The sequence below is a fragment of the Stegostoma tigrinum genome, chromosome 1, assembly GCF_030684315.1.
Source record: "Stegostoma tigrinum isolate sSteTig4 chromosome 1, sSteTig4.hap1, whole genome shotgun sequence".
In the NCBI taxonomy this organism is placed as follows: Eukaryota; Metazoa; Chordata; class Chondrichthyes; order Orectolobiformes; family Stegostomatidae; genus Stegostoma; species Stegostoma tigrinum.
The window spans coordinates 99,231,406-99,256,314 of record NC_081354.1 but is presented as its reverse complement, the minus strand read 5'-3'; the positions used below and the strand labels follow the sequence as shown (position 1 = coordinate 99,256,314).

General features: G+C 42.5%; 1 protein-coding gene across 1 annotated transcript; it reads right to left on the bottom strand.

Annotated features, from left to right (window-relative positions):
* Positions 1-1,156: 1,156 nt before the first annotated feature.
* chrna9a (cholinergic receptor, nicotinic, alpha 9a) lies at positions 1,157-23,340 on the bottom strand. The gene is made up of 6 exons (XM_048539407.2): positions 22,800-23,340; positions 22,592-22,702; positions 13,483-13,628; positions 11,475-11,629; positions 7,186-7,718; positions 1,157-3,031 (listed from the first exon to the last, which is right to left on the bottom strand). Exons 1-6 carry the CDS (start codon positions 22,909-22,911, stop codon positions 2,388-2,390), a joined length of 1,701 nt encoding a protein of 566 aa, XP_048395364.2. The 5' UTR covers positions 22,912-23,340; the 3' UTR covers positions 1,157-2,387.
* Positions 23,341-24,909: the final 1,569 nt, after the last annotated feature.

Below are 24,909 nucleotides of genomic sequence, written 5' to 3'. Positions count from 1 at the left end.
CTGTGGAGAGATTTCTGTTGTTGTTTCTGATTGACAACATCTATAGTTCTTTCGTTTTTTTCTGAAGTTACTGAACTTGACATTGAGTCTGAGATGCTGCAGAGGCCCCAAGCAGCAAATCAGATGCTACTCTTCAAGCTTGCACTGAGGCTCACTGAAGCACAACTGCAGACCTGTGACAGAAGTGTTGAGCGGGGAACACTGTGTTGAAGTGAAAACAATTGGAAGCTCCAAAGTGGTCAGCCCTCTGCATTTGATCTCCCTTGTGTACAGGAGACCATACTGTGAACAGTTGACAAGACTGAATTAAGTAGATTGCTGCTTCATCTGAAGGTACATCTTGGTCCTTTGATGGTGAGAAGGGAGGAGATAAAGTAGTAGGTGTTTCCCCTTAAGCAATTGCTGGGGAAGGTGTCGTGGAGCTATGAGGAAGTACTGGCAGTGGGGGAGAAGTGGATCAGGGTGTACCAGCAACAATTGCACCTGCAGAATGCTGACAAGGGAAGGGAGGCTTGTATCCAGTTATGGCATCTCACTGGAGGTGACAAAAATGGCTAATTACAATCTATCAGATCCAGAGGCTAATAGGAGAGAAAGTGAGAACCAGGGGATACTCTATTATTGTTGTGGAGGGAAGAGAACGGGTGAGAGCATAAGTACGGGAGATGGCCAGACACGATTAAGGATAGTGGGGAATCCTCAGTTGAGGAAAAAGATGGACATCTGAGCGCCTGCCCCTCCATGGAAGATGGTATCATCATGCAATGGAGAAACTGGGAGAATGGAATAGAGACCTTACAGGAAGCAGGGTGTGAGGATGTTTAGTCAAGGTAACTATGAGAGTTGGGTGGGTTTGTAATGGGTAGTGGTGACCAACCTATCCCAAGAAATGGAAACAGAAATGTTGAGGAAGGGAAGGGAAGAGTCAGAGATGGACCAGGTGAAAGAGAGGGCAGGGTGGATACTGGAACTGAAATTGACAAAATTTTCCAATTCGGGATGAGAGGCAAGCAGCAGAGATGATGTCATCTATACACCACAATGTATGGAGAGCTCAGTGAGGATGCGAGTAAGTAAAAATAAAGGAAAACATGCAATAAATATCAGCATAAGGACAAAGTAAGCAGATTGTTTGGTAGTGCAGAGAATTTTTAGAAGTTTGTTAATCAACCAGTCCAGGGATGTTATCACACACCTCTGCAGCACATGGAATTTGAACCCAGACTTCCTGGCTCAAAGGTGGCATTGTGCCAAAAGACAGCAATGTAGAGTTCAGTCCGCCACACAACAACAACACTGCCCTTGTCAACAGGCCTGATGACAAATTCTGGATTGGATATGACAGCATGGAGTGCAGTCAGTTCAGAGGGAGACAGGTTCTAATTGGTGAGGAGGGCACAGAAATTAAGGTGACCGATATCACATCAACAGTTCTCAGTGAACAAGGTGAGTGCAGTTTAAAGGCCAAAGGGGAGGGGTTGAAGTGGAGGAACAGTTTTGGAGATGGGTGACCAGAGGAGATGGTTGACAATTAGGTTTTTAAAAGAGGATGTCAAAAATGTTAGTCCTCAACAAAATCCAAAGGGTGACAGTGTTAGCATGAAAGACAAAAGCAACATGTGAGGGATCTCTTGAAGGAGATTTGAATTTTTATGGTTGAAGAGTGTAGGATGGAAGCACAGGGATTAGAAGAGTATCAAGAGGCCGCAAAATCATTGTAGAAGCAACTAAACAATGGGCTCAATTTTGGATAGAGAAACTCATGAGTTTCTCTTTGAGGCAGGATGAATGTGATGTAGTGAGGGAGATAATGAGTGGTGGTGAAGAGAACTTTGGTTGTACTTGCCTTCAAAGCTGATTCTGGAATAATAATAAGGTCTGATCATAGTAAGGAGGATCAATGTTACTTGGGCTGGTCAACCACTACTTCACTTAATAGAGCCAAGTGAAAAATCCAAATGCATTTACAGAAGTAGTTATGCAACAACACAAAGTACACAGCAGTGAGCAGACCTGCAAATAATTCAGTTCAGCAAACAACAGTTTCAGCAGATGTTTCCTGGAATCACAGGTTTGAGAATTCACAAAGAAAACTGTTGTTTTCTGCACCTCTTACAAAGTTTCTAAGAACTAAATAAGTTAGTCTTGCATTACGAAAACAAGGTTTTCTAAAGAACTAAAAGAGCTATTGAATTAAATTGTTTGTACAGAGCTGATGGATTCTACGTTTAGGTCTACAAAACTGAAATAAAACTTGACTAAACAAATTAACTATTTCAAGAATATCCACTACTAAACTTTGCTACTACCAAGGTACAAAAGATGCTAGACTACAGTAATTATAATTAAATAAGCAATTAAACATCATATAAGATGTGAAAATAAAGTTATGTTGCCTTTCCTACAATTAATATGCTCATGAAAAACACCATGACAAAGAAAATCCACATAAAGAAACGATCCATTACTTTAGCCACTTTCTTCCACTCAGCAGATTTAGCATTGGTTGCTTTTTGCTCTCTAAAGCAATTGGCTATAAATTCAATATTTTTTGCCACCCTGCTACAATGTAAATAACAGAAACAACAGGACATGTTTAGATCCTCTTCACTCACACAACTACCACCTATACTTCTATCAAAATGTCCATTTGGTACTTTCTGGTTGCATACAGGGCATCGATGAATTGGTATCATGGACAGAGTAGCTTCATCCTTCAGCACTGTGTTGGGGCACATTTTAGAAAGGTGAGCATTTAGTGTTAAATCGCAATCTTTTCCAAATTTTCCATTTGTTTTGGAATTATCCATCTGCAGTGTATAGTGATTCTTTCCATTTTTCTTTTGCACCACTGTGCAGGTTTCACCAATATCATACACAAAAAATATCTTCGACATGTACTGTAATATAATCACTTTTGCCCACGTTGGAACTGGTTTAGCTTCTGGCCCACAGTGATGAATATTCATGATAAAAATTGTTAGTGCAGTCGAGGCAGTGATCATTGTCATTGTTGCTATGTAGTACTTACCTGAGGAATAAACAGAAACAAACATTGGAATGGCTTAAAGTTTCACACCAGAACTCGAATGAGTAGTTTACGAACATGCACCATATTAAGGAAAGGTATTTTGATTCATGGCCATTTCTTTTGTAAGCTGTATGTACAATATATTATTTTCATGCATTCTATTCAAACCAAATGATCTGTTTACGTGCAAATCTACCAAAGCAAAACTTATTCATTCAAATGATTCCCATAGTCAAATGACATACTTCTTCCCTCTGGCAAAGCCACGTCTCTCTTCCTTCAATGCAAAAAATCTTGATGTACATGTGTATTTTACCTGTGAGTTACATTGTCATCACCAATTTCTGCCTATCTTTCATGAAGACATGAATTCCTTTCACGGTTTCAACTAAAAGGCACTTTCCAGCTTTGTGCCGCTTGTTGACTACTATGAAATTTGGTTTGAAGCAAATCTATCTGTAGAGAAATGTTAATTTCAGACAAACCATCAAGCTAGTGGGTCTAAAGTACATATGGAGAACGCCAAGTTGGTAATACAAAATCAGGCTGAACGTGGACGGCTCATGGGTAAGTGAAAAGGTAAAAGCAAACGAAGATGTGCAACAGGTATCAGCCTAAGGATAGGGTAAACAGATTGGCTGGGAGTTCACAGCCTTTTTAAAAATTTGTTAATTAATCTGTCAACAGACGTTACTACACTTCTCTGTGGCACATGGAACTTGAACCCTGATCTCCTGGCTCAAAGGTAGGGACACAAGCCACAAGAAGGCCAATTTCAGAGCATTGTTAGTTAAGTTGGAACCAGACTGATAGAACACTTGTTAATTAAATCAATGCAGTTAATTGCAGATACTGCTGAACTGATTGGAACATTTTCATTGAAGTAGAACAGTTAATTGCAGAAAACAGATCATAAGGGGACAAGAAATCCTAAGTACTTTATTGCTAAACTAATGAAAGATGGCAACTAACAACCATTATTGCATCCAATTAACCAATCCAGAAGAAAACAATGCATGATCGCTTTCAAAAACTGTATTCTGTATGTAAATGTTTGAAAATATCCTACACAGGAACGCTGAAGAAAGAAGACAAATGATGCATATTGATGGGGTACACTTGAAGATACATGTCAACAGGAAATGTCCTGGTAAAGCAAGCAGGAAACTTTAGTCATATCATATTTAACTCAGGTTGACCACTTGAGGGTATCAGTTACCCAAGAGTAATTGGTTGGTTTAATTTAGACTGATTTGTTTAAAATTTGCACTAAAGGTGTTGGATTTAGTATAAGATTGTGTCAATCATAATCCTTAATCACTAAACTTAAAAAGTAAAATCACTGCCAGTTCTGGAAAGTCAGGCATGAGTCTAAGTAATTGATATGATAGCTGAATCCAATGAGAATATCAATCCAGTGACTAGTTATATCAGAAAACAACTTTAAAGGTATTAGTACCTAGGTTTAAAAACATAGCTGGAGGTTAGATGCACGTGGAAAAGGCTGAAAGAGCACAAAAGGAAGTTGGAAGATACAAAAGCTATATCTGGGCCATTGTGAAATTAATCATGCAGTAAAGGAAATCATCAACATGAGGCCCAAATATAGAAATTGAGGCAGCAGTGGAGTATATTATGGGGGTCTCTGTTTATTGAATCCAGGGAATGTAGTGCCCAATGGATCTCCAGTACAGTGGTTGCAGGTCCCCATCAGCCATCCCTGACCCATATCAAAGCAGCCTGGGACCAATGCCCCCAGTGAAAAAGCAAGAGTTTACTTTAGATGTACAAGGACGTGAGCATTAACTTGTGATGGTAAGGTCATTTATACTAAAACTTGGTTGATAGAATTAGTATGAGAAGGGTCTAAGCTGGGGGTGAATCCCATTATCATGCCTGTTGTCACAGAACAGGAAGTCGGCATTAACTAACACAATAACCTAAATCATTAAGTAACTTCATTTGGTTTTTGGAGCTGAACAGTTTCCACCTTTATTGTCTTATACATACTTCTGGCATCTTTTGGTAGAACAAGGTCATCAACTCAGAGCTTCTGGAACATGTTATTTCCACATCCACACACTCATTGCTAAGCCAATACCCATTTCTAAAACCCCGCCAAATATTTAACAGAAAGCACATAAATTGTATTGGGGAGCCAAAGGTCTAGTGAAAAGGGTGAATCAAAGAAAATCAGTATTGTTAAGTAAATAGTGATAGAGAAATTAATGGAATTAAAGGCTGACTAGTCACCATTCCAGAATAGAACATAGAACACAGAAAAGTACAGCACAGTACAGGCCCTTCGACCCACTATGTTGTGCCGTGGATTAATCCTAATCCAAAAATAAAATAACCTAACCTACATTCCCCTCAATTCACTGCTGTCCATGTGCATGTCCAGCAGTCGCTTAAATGTCACTAATGACTCTGCTTCCACGACTACCACTGGCAAAGTATTCCATGCGCTCACAACTCTCTGGGTGAAGAACCTCCCTCTGACGTCTCCTCTATACCTTCCTCCTAACACCTTAAAACTATGACCCCTCGTGGCAGTCAATCCTGCCCTGGGGAAACGTCTCTGGCTATCGACTCTATCCATGCCTCTCATTATCTTGTACACCTCGATCAGGTCACCGCTCTTCCTCCTTCTCTCTAGAGAGAAAAGTCCGAGCTCAGTCAACCTCTCCTCGTAAGACAAGCCCTCCAGTCCAGGCAGTATCCTGGTAAACCTCCTTTGCACCCTCTCTAAAGCCTCCACATCTTTCCATCTTCCAAAATTCTGTAGACTCTGAAGCAGTTTCTACAGATTGGAGGGTGGCAAATGTAACCTCACTACTTAAAAAGGGAGGGAGGGGGGAAAAAAACACAATTTCAGACCATTGAGCCTAACAAGTTTATGGATGGGGGAAGCACTAGAGTCTCTTATAAAATACATGACAACAGAAAACTTGGAAAGCATTAACAGAAGGTAGCATGGGTTTATGAAAGGCAAATCATGCTTAACAAATCTACTGGAGTTTTCTGAGGAAGCAACTAGGAGAATAGATATGTGAGAACTAATAAATGTGATGTATTTGAATTTTCAGAAGTCTACATAAGAGGTTAGTGGGCAAAATTAAAGCACATGAAATAGGGGATCATATTGGCATGGATTGAGAATTTGTTGACAGTCAGGAACAGAATGGAGAAGCGGCAGGCAGCGACTAGTTGGATAACACAAGGATCAGTGTTTCAGTGTATGACATATATGAATGACCTGAACGAGGGAACCAAATGCAACATTTCCAAGTTTGTCGATGACACAAAACTGAGTGGGATAGAGATTTCTTAGAAGACTTTAAAGTGCTTTAGACAAGTCGAGTGAGTGCGCAACCACATGGCAGATGCAGAATAAAGTGGCTAAATATTAAGTAATAGTTATTTAAATAGTGATATATTGGGAAATGCAGATGTAGAAAGAGATCTGGGTGTCCTTGCATAGCAGCCAAGTAGACAGATAGGTGTAGCAAGCAATTAGGAAGGCAAATAGTGTACTGGCCTTCACTGCAAGAGAACCTGAGTTTAGAAGTAGGATTATCTTACTGCAGTTATACAGAGCCTTGTTAAGACCACACCTGGAATACTGAATGCAGTTTTGGAAGTGCAGTGGAGGTTCACTACAGTGATACTGGGAATGGCAGTATTGTCATATGAGGAAAGAATCGTTCAACTGCACATGTATTCACAAGAGATGAGAAGGATGAGAGGGATTCTGACTGAAAAATATAAAATCCTATCTTGAGCTGGACATACTAAATATAGGGAGGGTGTATTCCCTGGTTGGGGAGTCTAGAACCAGGGATCACAGTCTCAGGATGTGGAGTAGGCCATTAAGGATTGAGATGAGAAAAAACATTCTTTATTCAAATGGCAGTAAACTTGTGGAATTCTCTACCACAAAAGGCTATGGAGGTCAAGTCACTCAATACATTTGAGAAAGCCATAAATGTTTAGATTCTAAAGATGTCAAGGGAGACCGGGAGAAAGCAAGATTATGGCACTGAGATAAAGATCAGCCATGATGCTACTGAATGGTAGTCAGACTCCAAGAACCTTCAATGGCCTAGATTCTATGTTTCTATGATTACTAATGCTCAAAGCTGGTCACTTACCGATTAATGGAACACTTTCAGATGGAGGCATGCTTTCTGCGACCATCAGCTGAAACACAGTCAGTGCCAGGAGCACAGTCACACCAAGAGACACCTTCTCTCCGGAATCAGCTGGTAGGTAAAATCCTAATGGTGCTAGGAATGAGATCATTACACATGGGATCAATAAGTTAAAAATGTAAAATGAAGACCTCCTTTTGAGGATTAATGTGTAGGTGATATCTGGGTAAGGATCTGAACAACACCCATATGTTATTATATTTTTTGTTGCTGGCATTCCATGGACTTCCCATTCCACATTTTCCACAAAATCAGTTAGATCTCCACTGTCAAGTCCATTAATGATGTCGACCTGATTTCCATTGTAGGTCCAAGAGCCAAATGTAAGATTGCACCTCTGATCATCGAATGGGAAGTAGGCCACATCCACTACACATGAGCTCTTTGTAATCGCTGGAGAATCCCAAGTAATCTGCCCATCATATCTTAATACCACGTTTGTCTCCATGGATCCTGTAGACTCATCATCAGCTCTAAAATAACAAGTTACCAAAGCACTCACAGCAGTCAGTTACACAAAGGTTTATTCAGTAAGATAAAGACATCTTTCTAACCATAAAGGTATTCAGTAAGTTTCATTTATACAAATTATTACAGCCAACTAAAAATTAATTATTTTTCTTGATCTTCCCTCTGATTATTTTTTGCCCTCCCTCGTTCTCTACTCAAGGCTTTTCTTCCTTACCAAAGGTACTGTTTCTCAAGCAGTCTTCAGTGAAAACGTGACCCATGACCCCACGTCACATTTCTTCACAACCTAGCCAGCTGTTCAAGAATACAAAATGTGTCAAGTTCAATCCTTTTGCCTTCCCACACGCAACATATTTTTAGCTTCTGTATCTAATTCAGGGTGCTGAGGTCAGTGCTTGTGTTAATTTATCAGAGTTCTGGCTATCAGCTCATTGTGGACAGAGCAGGGATCAAACACACTGCTATCTTGGGCTCCACTGTTAAACTTCTCAATGCCCGATCCACCTACGAAATTGCTCATTAAATTAGGCTTTCATTTTGCTTCTTTTAAACAGAGAGCAGAAATTTTCATCTTCACTGCTAAACAGTAGGCTGATTGGGTCAAAACCAGACTGACTGTGTTTTCGAGTCCATTAGCTACCTTAAGGTAGCAGGACAGGTAGATAAAGTGGTTAAGAAGGGATATTGAATACTTGTCTTTACTAGCCAAGGCATGGACTTTAAGAGGACAGAAATTATGCCAGAACTGTTTGCAACGCTACTCTGGCCATAGTTACAGATAATGGGAACTGCAGATGCTGGAGAATCCAAGATAAAGTGTGGAGCTGGATGAACACAGCAGGCCAAGCAGCATCTTAGGAGCACAAAAGATGATGTTTCGGCCCTAAACCCTTCATCAGAAAAGGGGGAAGGGGAGAGGATTCTGAAATAAATAGGGAGAGAGGGGAAGGCGGACTGAAGATGGATAGAGGAGAAGATAGGTGATTTCCAACGCCACCCTTGTCTGCCTTCTGGAAAGACCACTCTCTCTGCGACTCCCTTGTTCGCTCCACACTCCCTTCCAACCCCACCACACCCGGCAAGTTCCCCTGCAACCGCAGGAAGTGCTACACCTGCTCCCACACCTCCTCTCTCACCTCCATCTCAGACCCCAAGATGACTTTCCACATCAAGCAGATGTTCACCTGTATATCCACCAATGTGGTATACTGCATCCGCTGTACCCGGTGTGGCTTCTGCTACATTGGGGAAACCAAGCTGAGGCTTGGGGACAGCTTTGCAGAACACCTACGCTCAGGTCACAGTCAACAACTGCACCTCCCAGTCGCGAACCATTTCAACTCCCCCTCCCATTCCTTAGACGACATGTCCATCCTGGGCCTCCTGCAGTTCCATAATGATGCCACCCGTAGGTCGCAGGAACAGCAACTCATATTCCGCTTGGGAACCCTGCAGCCCAATGGTATCAATGTGGATTTCACAAGCTTCAAAATCTTCCCTCCCCCCACTGCATCCCAAAACCAGCCCAGCTCGTCCCCGCCTGCCTAACCTGTTCTTCCTCTCACCTATCACCTCCTCCCACCTCAAGCCGCGCCTCCATTTCCTACCTACTAACCTCATCCCGCCCCCTTGACCTGTCCGTCCTCCCCGGACTGACCTATCCCCTCTCTACCTTCCCACCCATAATCTTGTCTTCACCTATCTTCTCCTCTATCCATCTTCAGTCCGCCTCCCCCCTCTCTCTATTTATTTCAAAATCCTCTCCCCATCCCCCTTTTCTGATGAAGGGTCTAGGGCCGAAACATCAGCTTTTGTGCTCCTACGATGCTGCTTGACCTGCTGAGTTCATCCAGCTCCACCCCTTGTTATCCAGGCCATAGTTAGAGTCTTTTGTGCAGTTCTGAAATCCACATTATAAGAGTGATGTAGTTGCATTTGAGAGGGCGCATAAGATATTTAACACAATGTTGCCTGGACTAGAGAGTTTAGTTATGATGAAAGATTGGAGAGTGTGGGTTTGTTTACCTTGGAGCTGAGGAGACTGAGGGGGCCATGGTTAAGATGTATAAAATTATGACGAAAATGTACAGGGCAGATGGGAGGCTACATGTTCCCTTGGTGGAGGGATCAGAGAACTTAGACTCAGGTTAAGGGGCAGGATGTTTAGGAGGGTTGTGAGGAGGCATTTTTCCCACCAAAGGGTGGTGAGAGTCTGGAATTCTCTGCCTGTAAGAATGGCAGAGGCAATAACATTTAAGAGGTATTGAGGTATACACTTACGATGCCAATGCATACAAGACTATGGACCAGGTACTGGAAAATGGGATTAGAACAGTTAGGTCATTGTTTTCAATTGGCATAGACATTCTCTGTGCTGTCAACTTCGATGACTCTATGAATTGAAGGACAGGCTCAAGGGTCTGAATGGCCTAATCTTGGTGTTAATGGTATTGTGCAGAATAGCACTGAGAATTTAATATTCACACCTTAAACATACAATATGAACATGACTCAACTTTTAGTGTGCTGATATTTAAAAAGTTATCAGGTTAGAATTTAGTTACTGCAGTTTCAATATGAACTAGATCAAATAGTAATCAATATATTACATTTTTAATCAAGATAAATGATGAACATTCAAAAGGACAAATATATTTAAGTGGCCATTAAACATGAAGACTGCTCTCAGTTTCCTAAAGATGTAGACGAATGAAGCAGTTGAAATGAACAAAGCTGAGATATGGTGTGATAAAGAAAGAGTTTTTTTTATTCACTTGTGGGACATGTGATGTGGGCATTGCTGGCTGGCTAACATTTATTGTCTGTCCCTGGTTACCCTTGAGAAGGTGGTACTGAGCTGCATTCTTGAATCGCTGCAGACCACATGCTGTAGGTAGACCCATAATACTAACCACTTGACCCCGCGATGCTGAAGCAACATGGATAGATTTCCAAGTCAGATGGTGGGTAGCTTGGGGGGGGGTGATGGAGGGCATGGACTTGGTGCTAGTGCTGCATTTATTCAGGCAAGTGCGAAGTATTCCATTACACTCCTGATTTGTGCTTTGTAGATGGTGGCAGGTTTTAGAGATTCAGCAAGTCAGTTACTCACCGCAGGATTCCTCGTTTCTGATCTGCTTTTGTAGCCATGGTACAATATGGCTACATCAATTCAGTTTTCAGCCAATAATAATTGCCAGGATGTAAATGGTGGGGGATTCAGCGATGGCAATGCCATTGAATGTCAAGGGGTAGTAGTTAGATTGTCTCTTATTGGAGATGATCATTGCCTGGCACGTATGTGGCATGGATGTTATTTGTCACTTGTTTTGCTACGATTCCTTGATGTCTTGGTTAATTGTGGTCTTCATGTCAAGGGAAGTCACTATCACTGCACCTCTGGAATTGAGATCTTTTGTCCATTCTTGAACAAAGAATGTTATGAGATCAGGAGCACAGCAACTATATTATTACTGATAATTATGATTTCTTTATTGTGACACATTATGTTGCTGCCTGTGCCAGCATTCTCGAACTGCTAAAGTCTATGTTTGGTCCATAGACCCACAATGCAGTTAGGAAGGCAATTCCAAGATTTTGTACCAATGATTGATTAAATGTTACATTATCGAATTGTAAATCAACACTTTCACTTTTATAAAGTTTTAAGAGGGACATCAGAATGTTATTATAGCAATAAAGTTCTTTGGAAATGAAATACTGTTGAAATGTTTTAAAAACAATGGATTCCAACTCACTTGTTGTATAGAACAATATCGGGTCTCCACACAAAGCTACTGGGGATTCGGATAGCATCAAGCCCATCATATTTGTCACGGTCCCACTTGAGGAAAGCATCAAACCAGATTTGTCGGATCCAAAGGTAAGCTGTCAAAATTTGGTTCCTTTCATCCTACAAATACATAGAAACTAATTACAGTGTAGGAAAGCACGGCTAGCCCTACAGCCTTTTTTTAAATGCTGAAACAGACAGGACTACACCACCCACCCCCACCCCCCACCCCAGCTGTAGGGCACAACAACTGACAAATAATAATAAAAAACAAAAGCAGCATCTCATATTCCGCTTGGGAACCCTGCAGCCCAATGGTATCAATGTGGATTTCACAAGTTTCAAAATCTCCCCTCCCTCTACCACATCCCAAAACCAGCCCAGCTTCTCCCCGTCTCCCAAACCTGTCATTGTTCCCACCTATTCCCTCCTCCCACCTCAAGCCCCACCCCATCTCCTAACTACCAGCTTCATCCCGCCCCTTGACCTGTCCGTACTCCCTAGACTGACCTATCCCCTCCCTAGCTCCCCACCTATACTCACCTTTACTGGCTCCACCCCTGCCTCTTATCCATCTTCTATCCGCTTCCCTCTCTCTCCCACTTTATTTCAGAATCCCCTTCTCCTCCCCCATTTCTGAAGAAGGGTCTAGATCTGAAACATCAGCTTTCCTGCTCCACTGATGCTGCTTGGCCTGCTGTGTTCATCCAGCTCTACACCTTGTCATCACATCAATGATAAACAGCCATTCTGCTTTCAGACTCCTGAGAACTGCTGCGTTCATAAATTACTGCACCTCCATATTGGGTGCCTAGCCCTCTAAACAGAACTGGCACAGAGCCTAATGCTTGCAGAGTGATAAGCGACTACATCGCCTGGACCTGCATAGTCCATACTTCGCATGCTAGCCTTACATCAACTGACTGGGCTGTTTGTCCAGATTACACTCCTTCGCAGGTTCCCAGCTCAGACTTGCTGTCTCCTTTTGAAAAATGCAGTGCACCACAGCAAAACGATGCAGATCTTGCTAATGTGGTGATGCCAAAAAGAACAGCAAGAATAGAAAGTTCTGGGATCCCACTGTAAATTCCTGTGACTCAATTACATAACATTTAAATATTGAACATTAAATTTTAACTCAAAATAAGTAAATCTATATCGTTGCTAGGATTTATTCCGTGAAATATCGAAAATATCCATGCAAAACCAATACATTGAGCTTCCTTCTCTTCAGTGTTTTTATTTCCTTCTCTTCTGTTGATCATTCTATTGTGTAAAATCACGGGAGTGAATTAAAAGGATTTGATCTTGTACTTGAACTGGTACCTGATTGTTGTACCATTATGTTGTAACACGATGCAAGCATTGGAAAGTTTGTTTTATTCTTTCACAGGATGAAGGTATCAACAAATTGCCCAGAGGGGGGACAGTTAAGATTCAAAAACATTGCTGTGGGCCTGGAGTCACATGTAGGCCAGGAAGGCAACTGACTTCCCAAAAGGGTCAATTAGTGAAGGAGATGGTTCTTCCTGAAAACCAACCACAATTTCAAGCTCATTATCAGACTCTTAATTTCAGATTTTTATTGAATTCAAATTCCACAATCTACCATAGCACAATTTGAACCCAGGATTAGAACATCAGCTGGGACACTCAATGAACAGTCCAGTGATAATACCACTGTGCACAATTAACAGATGAGGAGGGCAGAACTGGCGATGTGCACTTGGCACTTGAATAGCGTATTAAGTCACCATTAAGGCTCACAAGTAAAGAGTGATCATTTGGACAAGATAATAAAGCATGGGTGATCTCCAGAGGTTTGTAATAATATTTCTGAACTGGTTAAATAGAAAATAACTAAAGCATGAGTGATCTTTTGGAACTAGAGCAAAAAAAAATGTTAACATCATGAAGGAAACAAAAAGGAAAGAGAGATTTGGTGAGGGAAAGGCAGTATAAGCAGATCTTACCATATCTTTAATTTGAGAAAGAGTGATTTTCAAAGTGACATTCAAGGCTAGATCTGTATCTTCCACAGGCCTGAGAGCATCGGTATAATCTTCAAATAAACGCTTAAACAGCATTTGAGCTGCATTTCCATCTGCTGACTCAGTGCCTATTCAAACAAGAAGGAAATTCTTATTTGAATATACATGTAGTACAATGTGGTGAAAATTAACATTAATTTTGTTACAACCACTGCTCGTTCATTGCCTTTTAACCTAATTTACTTTGGAAATTGATACCAAGTGGAGTAACAATCTCCCTAGGAATTTCAAAGAAACTGTTTCAGCTGCATATAAAAATAACATTTATTTAGAAAACGGAGCTTGAGTAAAAGTGACATTAAGAGATTCTAACTTCACATTTGTTGTAAGTATTCAAGGCTGCACTTTGTGCACCAGCAGTCGTTTCAGTAGGTTAAACACTGAATGTTTTTTAAAATCAAGATCCTTGAATGTGCTGTAATGTACCTTCACAGCAGTTGGATTAGTATCACATCTTCTAGACTAAAGCTGCCAACCAGGTCAGTGAAGTATCCACTATATAGAGGTATAAACTGCAATATAGGAAGAAGATTAATACTTCCTTCGCTCTGCAAGAGTAAATGCTAACAGTTTCTCACTTGCTATCACACTGACATTGCACCACCAAGGCTCATGGTATCACACTTCACCAACTGCATGTAGCGTTTTTCCTCAGTTTCACCAAGCCTACCCTATCACCAATTAAAATTAGTAACACTGCATGTCCTCTGCAACTCCTAGTCACTCACTTGAGTCACTTCACTGCATTTCAGACACATACATCAGCGGCTGTAGTAGCCACTTCCATTTCACAAAATGCTCCCCATTTGTCTCATTGCAGACATAAATGTCCCACAATGGGGGCAGAGAAAGCCAAGACATGTTGTGTTAAGGCATGCAAATCAGTCTCATGTCATTCACTGACAAGATTCTCATCTTGCTGTTAATAACCCAGGTGGGAAAATCAAACAAAATTTTTTCTCAAAGTCCATAATCTAATTTATCCAATCTGGGCGTATGTTACCAACTGATTTACCACTGTCTATGTCATTCTGGGTCTGGAAAGATTTCACCCAAAATACCATGAATGGTGGAAATCTGAAGTAACAAGAAAAACTGTTGGAAATAGCCGGTAGGTCCTGCAGCATCTGTAGTGACAGAAACATAGTTACTGCATTAACAAAGGTAGCACAGCAAGTAGATCATTTGTAATTCATTCTTGGGATGTGGGCGTCACAGGCTGGGCCAGTGTTTATCTCCTGTCTCTTGATGCCCTTGAGAATGTGGTGCTGAGCTGCCTTCTTGAACCATTGCAGTCCTTTTGGTAGGGAATTCCAGGATTTTTACCAAGCAACACTGAAGGAATGGTGATACATTTCCATGTCAGAATGGTGAATGGCTTGAAGGATGGTGGCGTTGTGTGACTGAGTATCAATGACGGAGGGAGCAAATGTTGTCAATGTAGTTCCAATCAAGAGGGCTGCTTTGTCTTGGACTGTGTCAAGCTTTCTGAATGTTGTTGGAACTGCACTCATCTTAGCAAAGTGGGGAGTATTTCATCACACTGATTTGTGCCTTGTCGATGGTGGACAGTGTTTGGCAAGACAGAAGGCAGGTACTCACTGCAGGATTCTTAACCTCTGATCTGTTCTTATCGCTACAAGATTTAAACGGCTTGTCCAGTTCACTTTCTGGTCAATGATAACCACTAGGATGTTGACAGTAAAGGATTCAACAAGGCAATGCCATTGAATGTCAGGAGGCAATGGTTGGATTCTCTTTTATTGAAAACTGGCATGTGTGTACTGCAAAGATACTCACCACGCATCAGCCCAAGAGTGGATATTGTTCAGGTTTTCCTGCATTTGGACATGGACTGATTCAGAATCTGTGGAGTCATGAATTGTCCTGAACATTGTACAATCATCAGCAAGCATCCCTACTTCTGACTCACATTGGAGAGAAGGCCTTTGATGAAGCATGTGAAGATAACTGTGCCTAGAACATGACTCTGGTGAACGTCTACAGAAATGCCCTAGAGTGGATATGACTGAGCTCCAACCACCACACCAATTTCCTTTGTGTCAGCTATGCCTCCAGTAAGTAGAGTGTCCTCCTGACCCCACATCAGCGGATTCCCGTTAACTCAAGTTTTGCTTGGGCTCCTTGATACCACAATCAAATGTGGCCTCAATGTCAAGGACAGTCACACTCACGTCAGACTTGAAATTCAGATCTTTTTCTGCATTTAAACCAAAGTTGGAATGAGGTCAGGAGTGAGTAGTCCTTGTTAAATCCAAACTGAGCACAAAGCACTGTTTGACAGCACTGTTGATGACACCTTCCATCACTTTACTGATGATCCAGAGTTAGGCAGGTAGGGCAGTAACTGACTCTATGTTGGATTTATCCTGCTTCTGTGTACAGGGCATACCTGGGCAATATTTCATTTAGGGTAGCTGAACTGGAACAGCTTGGCCAGGGGAGTAGCGTTTTTTGGAGTGCACATCTTGTCATATGCTGTCCAGGCCTATAGCCTTTGAAGTATCTAATGCCTTCATCTGTTTCTTCATGTTACGTGGAGTGAATCAACTTGGCCGAAAATTGGCATCCATGATGTTGGGAACATTTGGAGAACATTCAATTGGCTGGGAATGTCCCACAGTCAGCATCACATGAAGCAATCTGGGTACAGTTTCAAATGGGGATGAACGGGAAGAGAGAACAACTGATTGGATGAGTAATATCGGCTCAGTAATTTATACACTTTTTTTATCGCTTATAGTTTTGTAAGCCCTTTGTATTTGTAGATAATATGCACAATAATGCAGAAGTCCAGAGGAAAAGGGACACAGAGCAACTAATATTATTTGATTTTAACAGCAATCTATTTAAAGGGTAAATCATTAACTCATAACTCAAGGTTGTGATGTGCTCCTACTACTTCACGTGGGAAGCTGGACACAGTTCCAGTGCCCAGGACCAGAACATATCCAGGAAGTTCCTCCAAATTTTTGGAACTAGAGCAGCTGAAGGGGTCGCCATGGAGCATCTGCAGGTTCAGAGTATCATGTATAGTACACACACACACACACACACACACACACACACACACACACACACACACACACACACACACACACACAAGTGGTCGCTCCACATGAAGGGACAGCATGGATGACCACGAGGCAGAGAAAGCAAATGAGGCACGCACCGGAGGAAACTCTGTGGCCATTCCTCTGCAAAACAGACATTCTGCTTTGGATACCATTGACAGAATGACCTTTCAGAGTAGATCAGCAACAGCCAAACTTGTTGCCAAATGTCTTTTTTTCTGCTGTAAGGCAGAGGAGGAATAAGTGTGGGAAAGCTATAGAATAGGGGATTTGATCATAAGCGGTATAAGTAGGCATTTCTGTGGTTGCAGTGACACTCCAGAATTTAAGGTTGCCAGGCACAAGGATGTCTTGGAGCAGCCGAGGACATTCTGGAAAGGGAGGGTGAACAACTAACGGTTCTGGCACACACTGGAACTAAGGACATAATATAAGTAAAGCTGAATATGGGGAGTTAAGAACTAAGTTCAAAAGTAATCTCAGGATTGTTAAGTGCCACAGGCTAGCCAGTAGAAATAGCTGGATATATCAGATGAATATGTAGCCAAAGAGATGCTACAAAGGGGAGGCTTTCAGGTTTTGAGACAGGTTCTGGGCGAGATGGGCTCAGTACCAGCTGGACGGGTTGCACCTGGGCAGGAGTGGAACTCATGTCCTGAAGGAATACTTGCTCATGCGGTTGGAAAGTTTAAATTAAAATGGCAAGGGCATGGGAACATATGCAGGCAGACAGAAGAAAGGGAAACAAGGGAAAAACAAAACACAAAATGGGAAATAAGAAAAAAAAGTGACAGCCTGAGGAGTCACAAACAAGTATCAAACAGGGTCATGGTGCAAAATAATGTTAAAAAGACATGCCTTAAAACCTTGGCTCTTAATGCGCAGATCATTTGCAATTAAGTGGATAAATTAGTCAAACAAATATATTTAAATATATATACAATACAATTGAGATTATGGAGGCATGTGTGCAGAGTGTTCACAGATGGGAACTGAATATCTAGAATCTTCATGAATGATAGACAAAAAGGAAAAGAAGGTGGGTTAACATTAAAGAGAAATTAACACAATAGTGAGAAAGCTCTGGTGAAGTTGAATCTGTATGGGTTAGAAATACTAAGGAGCAAAAAAAAATTGCAAGTTTTGTATATTGACCCTGAATTGTAGTGGTAATGCTGGAGATGAAATTAAATAGGAAATTAGAGATTAAAGCGACAAAGGTACAGCTGTAAATTATGACATATAAATTGGTCAAATCAAAATCTGTAACAATATTGTAAAGGAAGATTTCCTGAAATGTTATCTGGTGGTTTCTGGATCAATATGTTGAGGAGTCAATGTACCAACTCCAGAACAGACAATTCTTGACTGTGTTTTGTGTAAATCGATAACTTAGCTGTGCGAGACCCTTCGGGAAGAGCGACCATAACATGATAGATTTCTTCATTGAGGTGGAGAATTACATAGCTGATTCTGAGACTAGGGTCCTGAACCAAAATAAAGGAAACTATGATAGTATGTGGTGTGAGCTGCTACGATAAATAGTGGAATGTTACTTAGAAGCATGACACAGAACTAGCAGTGGCACAAATTTAAAGATCAGTCAGAGGAACTGCAAAATTTGTTCATTCCTATCTGGCACAAAACTAAAATGGATAAGGTAACTTGAACGTGGTTAACAATTGAAATTAGGGATATTGTTTGTCCAAGGAAGGAACATACAAATTGGCCAAAAGAAAAAGCTGCAGACCTGAGGACTGGAAGCAGTTTAGATTTCAGCAATTAGTTGTACGATCTTGTCGGGGTATGTGAAGAAAAAAAGATCTGACAAGACAAATGTTGATCTCTAACAATCAGAAGCAAGTGAAGTTATAATGCGGATCAAAGAAATTGCAGATCAGTTAAATATATTTTTTATACTGTCCACACAAAGGATACAAACAACATCCCAAAATTGCTGGGGATCTCCGGGTCTGATGAGAGGGAAGAACTCAAGGAAATCAGTATTAGCAGGAAGAAGGTGGTGGAGAAATTGCCGAGATTCAAGGCCAAAAAATTACCACTTTCAATTAATCTATAACCCAGAGTATTTAAGGAAGTAGCCCTAGAAACGGTAGATGCATTGATGATCATCTTTCAAGATTATATAGAATCCAGAATAGTTCCAGAGAGAAAAGAGTGAATTACGGAACAATTAGCCTGACATCAGTAGTGGGAAAAATGCTAGAATCCAATATAAAAGATTTAATAGCAGAACACTTGGAAAACAGTGACAGGATCAGACAGAGTCAGCATGGATTTTTAAATGGAAATCATGCTTGACAAATCCGCTGGAATTTTTTTCAGGATGTAATTAGTAGTGTTGATGGGAGGAGCCAGTATATGTGATTTTCTTGGACTTTCAGAAAACGTTTGATAAATTCTCATAAAAGAGATTAGCATGTAAAATTAAAGCACATGGGATTCAGGGAAGTGTACTGACATGTAGACAGGAAACAAAGAAGGGATAAATGAGATAACAAGGTGCAGAGCTGAATGAGCACAGCAGACCAAGCAGCATCAGAGGAGCAGGAAAGCTGACATTTCGGGTCCAGATCCTTCTTCAGAAATGGGGGAGGGGTAGGGAATTCTAAAATAAATAGGGAGAGTGGGGGAGGCAGATAGAAGATGGATAAAGGAGAAGATAGGTGGAGAGGAGACAGACAGGCCAAAGAGGCGGGGATGGAGCCAGTAAAGGTGAGGAGTTAGGGAGGGGTTAGGTCAGTCCAGGGAGGACGGAAAGGTCAAGGAGGTGGGATGAGGCTAGTAGGTCGGAGATGGGGGTGGGGCTTGAGGTGGGAGGTGTGGATAAGTAGGAGGACAGAGACGAGCTGAGCTGGTTTTTGGATGCGGAAGGGGGAGGGGAGATTTTGAAGCTTGTCTTGTCCGCTCCACACCAGCCCCACCAACCCCTGCACTTTTCCTTGCAACCGCAGGAAGTGCTACACCTGTCCATACACCACCCTCCTCACCCCCATCCCAGACCCTAAGAAGATCATCCACATCAAACAGATGTTATCTTGCCATCTGCTAATGTGGCATGCTGTATCCGCTGTCCCTGTTGTGGTCTTCTCTACATCGGGGAAACCAAACGGAGGCTTGGGGACCGCTTTGCAGAACACCTAAGTACAGTTCGCAACAAACAATTGCACCTCCCAGTCGCGAACCATTTCCACTATCCCTCCAACTCCTTAGACGAAAGGTCCATCCCGTGTCTCCTGCAGTGTCACAACGGTGCCACCCAAAGGTTACAGGAACAGCATAATTTGTTTGGGAACCCTGTAGCCCAATGGTATCAATGCAGACTTCACAATCTTCAAAATCTCCCCTCCCCCGAACGCATCCCAAAACCAGCCCAGCTCGTACCCGCCTCCCTAACCTGTCCTCCCACCTATCCCCTCCTCCCACCTCAAGCCCTACCCCCATCTCCTACCTACTAGCCTCATCGCACCTCCTTGACTTGTACGTCCTCCCTGGACTGACCTATCCCCTCCCTAACTCCCCATCTACACTCACCTTTACTGGCTCCAACCTCACCTCCTCTCCACCTATCTTGTCCTTTATCCATCTTCTATCTGCCTCCCCCTTGCTCCCTAATTATTTCAGAATACTCTGAAGAAGAGTCTAGGCCCGAAACATCAGCTTTCCTGCTCCTCTGATGCAGCTTGGCCTGCTGTGTTTATCCAGCTCTACACCTTGTTATCTCAGGTTCTCCAGCATCAGCAGTTCCTACTATCTGAGGAATAAATGAGTCTTATTCTGAGTGGCAGACAGCGACTAGCGGGTACCATAGGGACCAGTGCTTGGACCATAGCTATTCACAATGTACATTACTGATTTAAATGAAAGAATTAAATGTAATATCTTCAAGTTCACAGACAATATACAGGTCTGGGTGAGAGGGTGAACTGTGAGGAGGATGCAGAGATGCTGCAACATGATGTAGCACAGTTGAGTGAGTGGGAAAATGCATGGCAGATTAGTTGTAATGTAGATGAACAGGGGTTAACCACTTTGGTAGAAAAGAACAGAATGCTAGATTATTTGAATGACGGTAGATTGGGAAAGGAGGAGGTGCAAGGAGACCTCGGCATCCTTGTACACCAGTCAATGAAAGTTAGTATGCATAAGTAGCAGGCTGTAAAGATGGCTTATGGTATGTTAAGCTTTCTAGTAAGATGATTCAAGTACAGGAGCCAACACGTCTTGGTGTAATTGTACAGAGCCTTGACGAGACATCACCTGGAGTAGTGTGTGCAGTGTTGGTTTTTAATCTGAGGAAAAATGTTCTGGCTGTGGATGGAGTGCAGTTAGGATTTATGATCTGATTCCTGGGATGGCAGGACAGATGTACGAAGAGACTATATGAACTAAGACTATATTCACTGGAGTTCAGAAGAATGAGGGGGGAACCTCTCAGAATATAGAATTTTAACATAACTAGACAGGCAAAATGCAGGAAGGATGTTCCTGATGCCTGGGAAGTTCAGAACAAGGAATCATAGTTTAAGGACACAGGGTAGGCCACTTAGGTCTGAGATGAGGAGAAATTTCTTGACTCAGTGACTGTAGAATTCTCTGCCAAAAAGCAGATGAGGACAAGATGTTATCAGAAATAATGGGAACTGCAGATGCTGCAGAATCCAAGATATCAAAGTGTTAAGCTGGATGAACACAGCAGGCCAAGCAGCATCTCAGGAGCACAAAAGCTGACGTTTCGGGCCTAGACCCTTCATCAGAGAGGGGGATGGGGAGAGGGTTCTGGAATAAATAGGGAGAGAGGGGGAGGCGGACCGAAGATGGACAGAAAAGAAGACAGGTGGAGAGGAGAGTATAGGTGGGGAGGTAGAGAGGGGATAGGTCAGTCCAGGGAAAACGGACAGGTCAAAGAGGTGGGATGAGGTTAGTAGGTAGGAAATGGAGGTGCGGCTTGAGGTGGGAGGAAGAGATGGTGAGAAGACGAACAGGTTAGGGAGGCGGGGACAGGCTGGGCTGGTTTTGGGATGCAGTGGGGGGCAGGGACAAGCTGGGCTGGTTTTGGGATGCAGTGGGGGAAGGGGAGATTTTGAAGCTTGTGAAGTCCACATTGATACCATTGGGCTGCAGGGTTCCCACGCGGAATATGAGTTGCTGTTCCTGCAATCTTCGGGTGGCATCATTGTGGCACTGCAGGAGGCCCATGATAGACATGTCGTCGGAGGATTGGGAGGGGGAGTTAAAATGGTTCGCGACTGGGAGATGCAGTTGTTTATTGCAAACCGAGTGGAGGTGTTCTGCAAAGCTGTCCCCAAACCTCCGCTTGGTTTCCCCACTGTAGAGGTAGCCACACCGGGTACATACATTGAAGGGTCTAGGCCCGAAACGTCAGTTTTTGTGCTCCTGAGATGTTGCTGTGTTCATCTAGCTCCACATTTTGTTATCTTGGATTCTCCAGCATTTGCAGTTCCCATTATCTCTGATCACAATTGATGCAGGAGTGTTTTACACAGAGTGAATACGAAAGGCATATTTTCCTTCATAGGCAGAATTAACTAACTAGGGAAGATAGACTTGAAGTGATTGATAAAAACATTGATGGATAATGGAGAAGCAAATTTTTAACTTTAGAACATGGTGATCTACTAAGAATTACTGCCTAGTGTGGAGGTTGATGTATGAACTCTCAAAACACTAAAAAAGAGCCCCCAGCCATGCACTTTAAGTATTGTAACCCACAAGTTATAGGCATAAAGTGTTGGAAGATGCAATTAGACTGCACAATTCTCTTCCAGCTGCCATGGACATGAGAAGAGTGAATGGCCGCCATAAATCTTATGTTTCCAACAATTCGGTATTTCTGGAACTCCTTGCAAACGGGCTGATAAAACTAACAAAAACACAATATAACACGACCTTACCCATTATGGACAGTAGATTCCACAGGAGTATCAATTCATACGACAGGAGGCACATGTGCAGTTTCATTCTGCGACCTGTTCCTCCCTCAAATTCAGCAAGGGAACGTGCCTCTGCGAAAAGAAAAACGGCTGACCGTTACTTTTGACGGCAACGAAAGAAGGCACGTGAACTGCACAGGCATATCCATCAAAAGTGCTATGGTGTTACCGTGAAGGCTGGAAAGGTGAGGCTCCAACTCGCCAAATTGCTCCAAGTCAGATCTGCACGTGCCCCGGTGAGTGACCGCGTGCCGAGTGCCTGGTGCCTGCAGCGTGGTCATTGCATGCAGCAGCAGGTAGCGAACTCTTCAGAAATACTTCTCGAACATTCTTCTGACCGTCCCATCCGTTCACCTCGGACCAGTCTTGACGGATATTGAAATTAATTTTCTCGGTGCTGCCCGCCGTACGTTATTTTGGCTGTGATCCGCGAATTTATTGCGGCGTGATATCCTTGTGACTTAAGAGCGAAATAGAAAACTGGCCAACTAGGTAAAGGTTAACGGTTTAGGGGCGGGTAAGAGAGACAGAGAGAGAGAAAGGTGGCCAGAGATGCGGAGAATTATATTACTGAGTGAGCAGAGCCAATAAATTATGCATCGTGATGCAGACATTTCGAGAAGATCATGGGCTCTGTGGTGTCAAACAGACAAGGCTTCGTTGACGCCCTTGAACTGGAAGTGCTTATTTACGGCCGGACTCACAGCATTGCCCAGTTACTCGGCAGAATCAAAACCGTGCAGTGAAGAAAACTGTTCGTTTTCAAAAATAGTATCTTTGTGAGCTACAGTGAACACGAGCGCGAAACTTCAACAACACCTCCCAATAAAACTTGGAATTCAGTTGGTGGAGTACGATGTAAAATCAGCTCTGGCCCTTTACAACAGGCGTGATTGATGGGGTCGAGGGCATCTATTCCCTGCCTATTCATATGTCTGTTAAGATGCTTCTTAAACGTTGCTGTTGTATCCGCTTCTACCACTTCTGGTAGCTCATTCCAGGCACTTGCCACCTTCTGTGTTCAAAAATAAATGCTTCTCACGTTTCCTTTAAATTTCCCCTTTTTACCTTAAATCAATGTCCCTTAGTAATTGAAGCCTCTGCCAGGATGCCTAACCTGAAGAAGTTACCCTCCTCCCTCCGGACTAACATCAGGAGATCTCTCTCCCACCGCAACTCTCCTGTCCTCTATCCATCTTCGGTCCGCCTCCCTCTCTCTCCCTATTTATTCCAGAACCCTCACCCCATCCCCCTTTTCTGATGAAGGGTCTCGACCCGAAACGTCAGCTTTTGTGCTCCTAAGATGCTGCTTGGCCTGCTGTGTTCATCCAGCTCCACACTTTGTTATCCCTTAGTAATTGATATTTCTACCCTGGGGGGGAAAAAGCGTCCAACTCATCATTCCATCCAAGCCTCTCATAATTTTTTAAACTTCAACAGTTCGCCCCCTCAGCCTCAGACGTTCAACTGAAAACAAACCAAGTTTGTCCAATCTCTCCTCATAGCTAATACCCTCCAAACTAAACAAGATCCTAGTAAACCTTTTCTGTACCCTTTCCACATTCGTTTGGTAGTATGGTGACCAGAACTGTACACAATATTCCAAATGGGGCCAGACTAATGCTGCAACATGACTTGCCAATTTTTACGTTCTGTGTCCTCACCACTGAAGGTAAGCATGTCATTCACCTTCTTGACCACTATATAAACTTGTGTTGTCATTTTCCAGGAACTGTGGACCTGTACACTGAGATCCACCTACATGTTAATGCTTCTCAGGTTCTACCATTTACTGTATACTCCCCTCCTGTATTAAACCTTCCAAAATGCATCACCTCACATTTGTGCAAATTAAACTGCATTTCTTCACTGCAGCCTCCAGCCTGTTTAAGTCCTGCTGTATCCTGTTACAATCCTTCCCTTTATCTGCAATTTCCCCAATTTCCAGTCGGCAACCTCCTCACTTGCATCCCTCAGCATTCTGGGATGGATCCCATCAGGCCCTGGGGAGTTGTCTACCTTAATACTTTTTAAAACACCAACACCTTTTTTAATATTGATTTGTCCAAGTTCCTTCTTAATATTTATCAGAGTTAGCCTTTCCCCAATGTATTACTTTTACCGGAAGAGTACTGTTATCTGTAAGTAACCTAAAAGGTATGGAATTATGGTCATTGCTCCCAAAATGCTGCCCCACTGAAACTGATCACCTGGCCAGGCTCATTTCCCAATATCATGTTTAGTAGGGCCCCTTTCCTAGTTGGATTATTTACATACTG

Excerpts from the sequence above, each read along its gene's own strand:
- chrna9a (XM_048539407.2), bottom strand. The coding sequence starts at position 22,911 with ATGACCACGCTGCAGGCACCAGGCACTCGGCACGCGGTCACTCACCGG. Across the intron at positions 11,630-13,482 it reads TTTCTCAAATTAAAGATATG|GATGAAAGGAACCAAATTTT; the intron begins GTAAGATCTGCT and ends ATGTATTTGTAG. Across the intron at positions 3,032-7,185 it reads TGAAAGTGTTCCATTAATCG|GTAAGTACTACATAGCAACA; the intron begins GTAAGTGACCAG and ends TTTATTCCTCAG.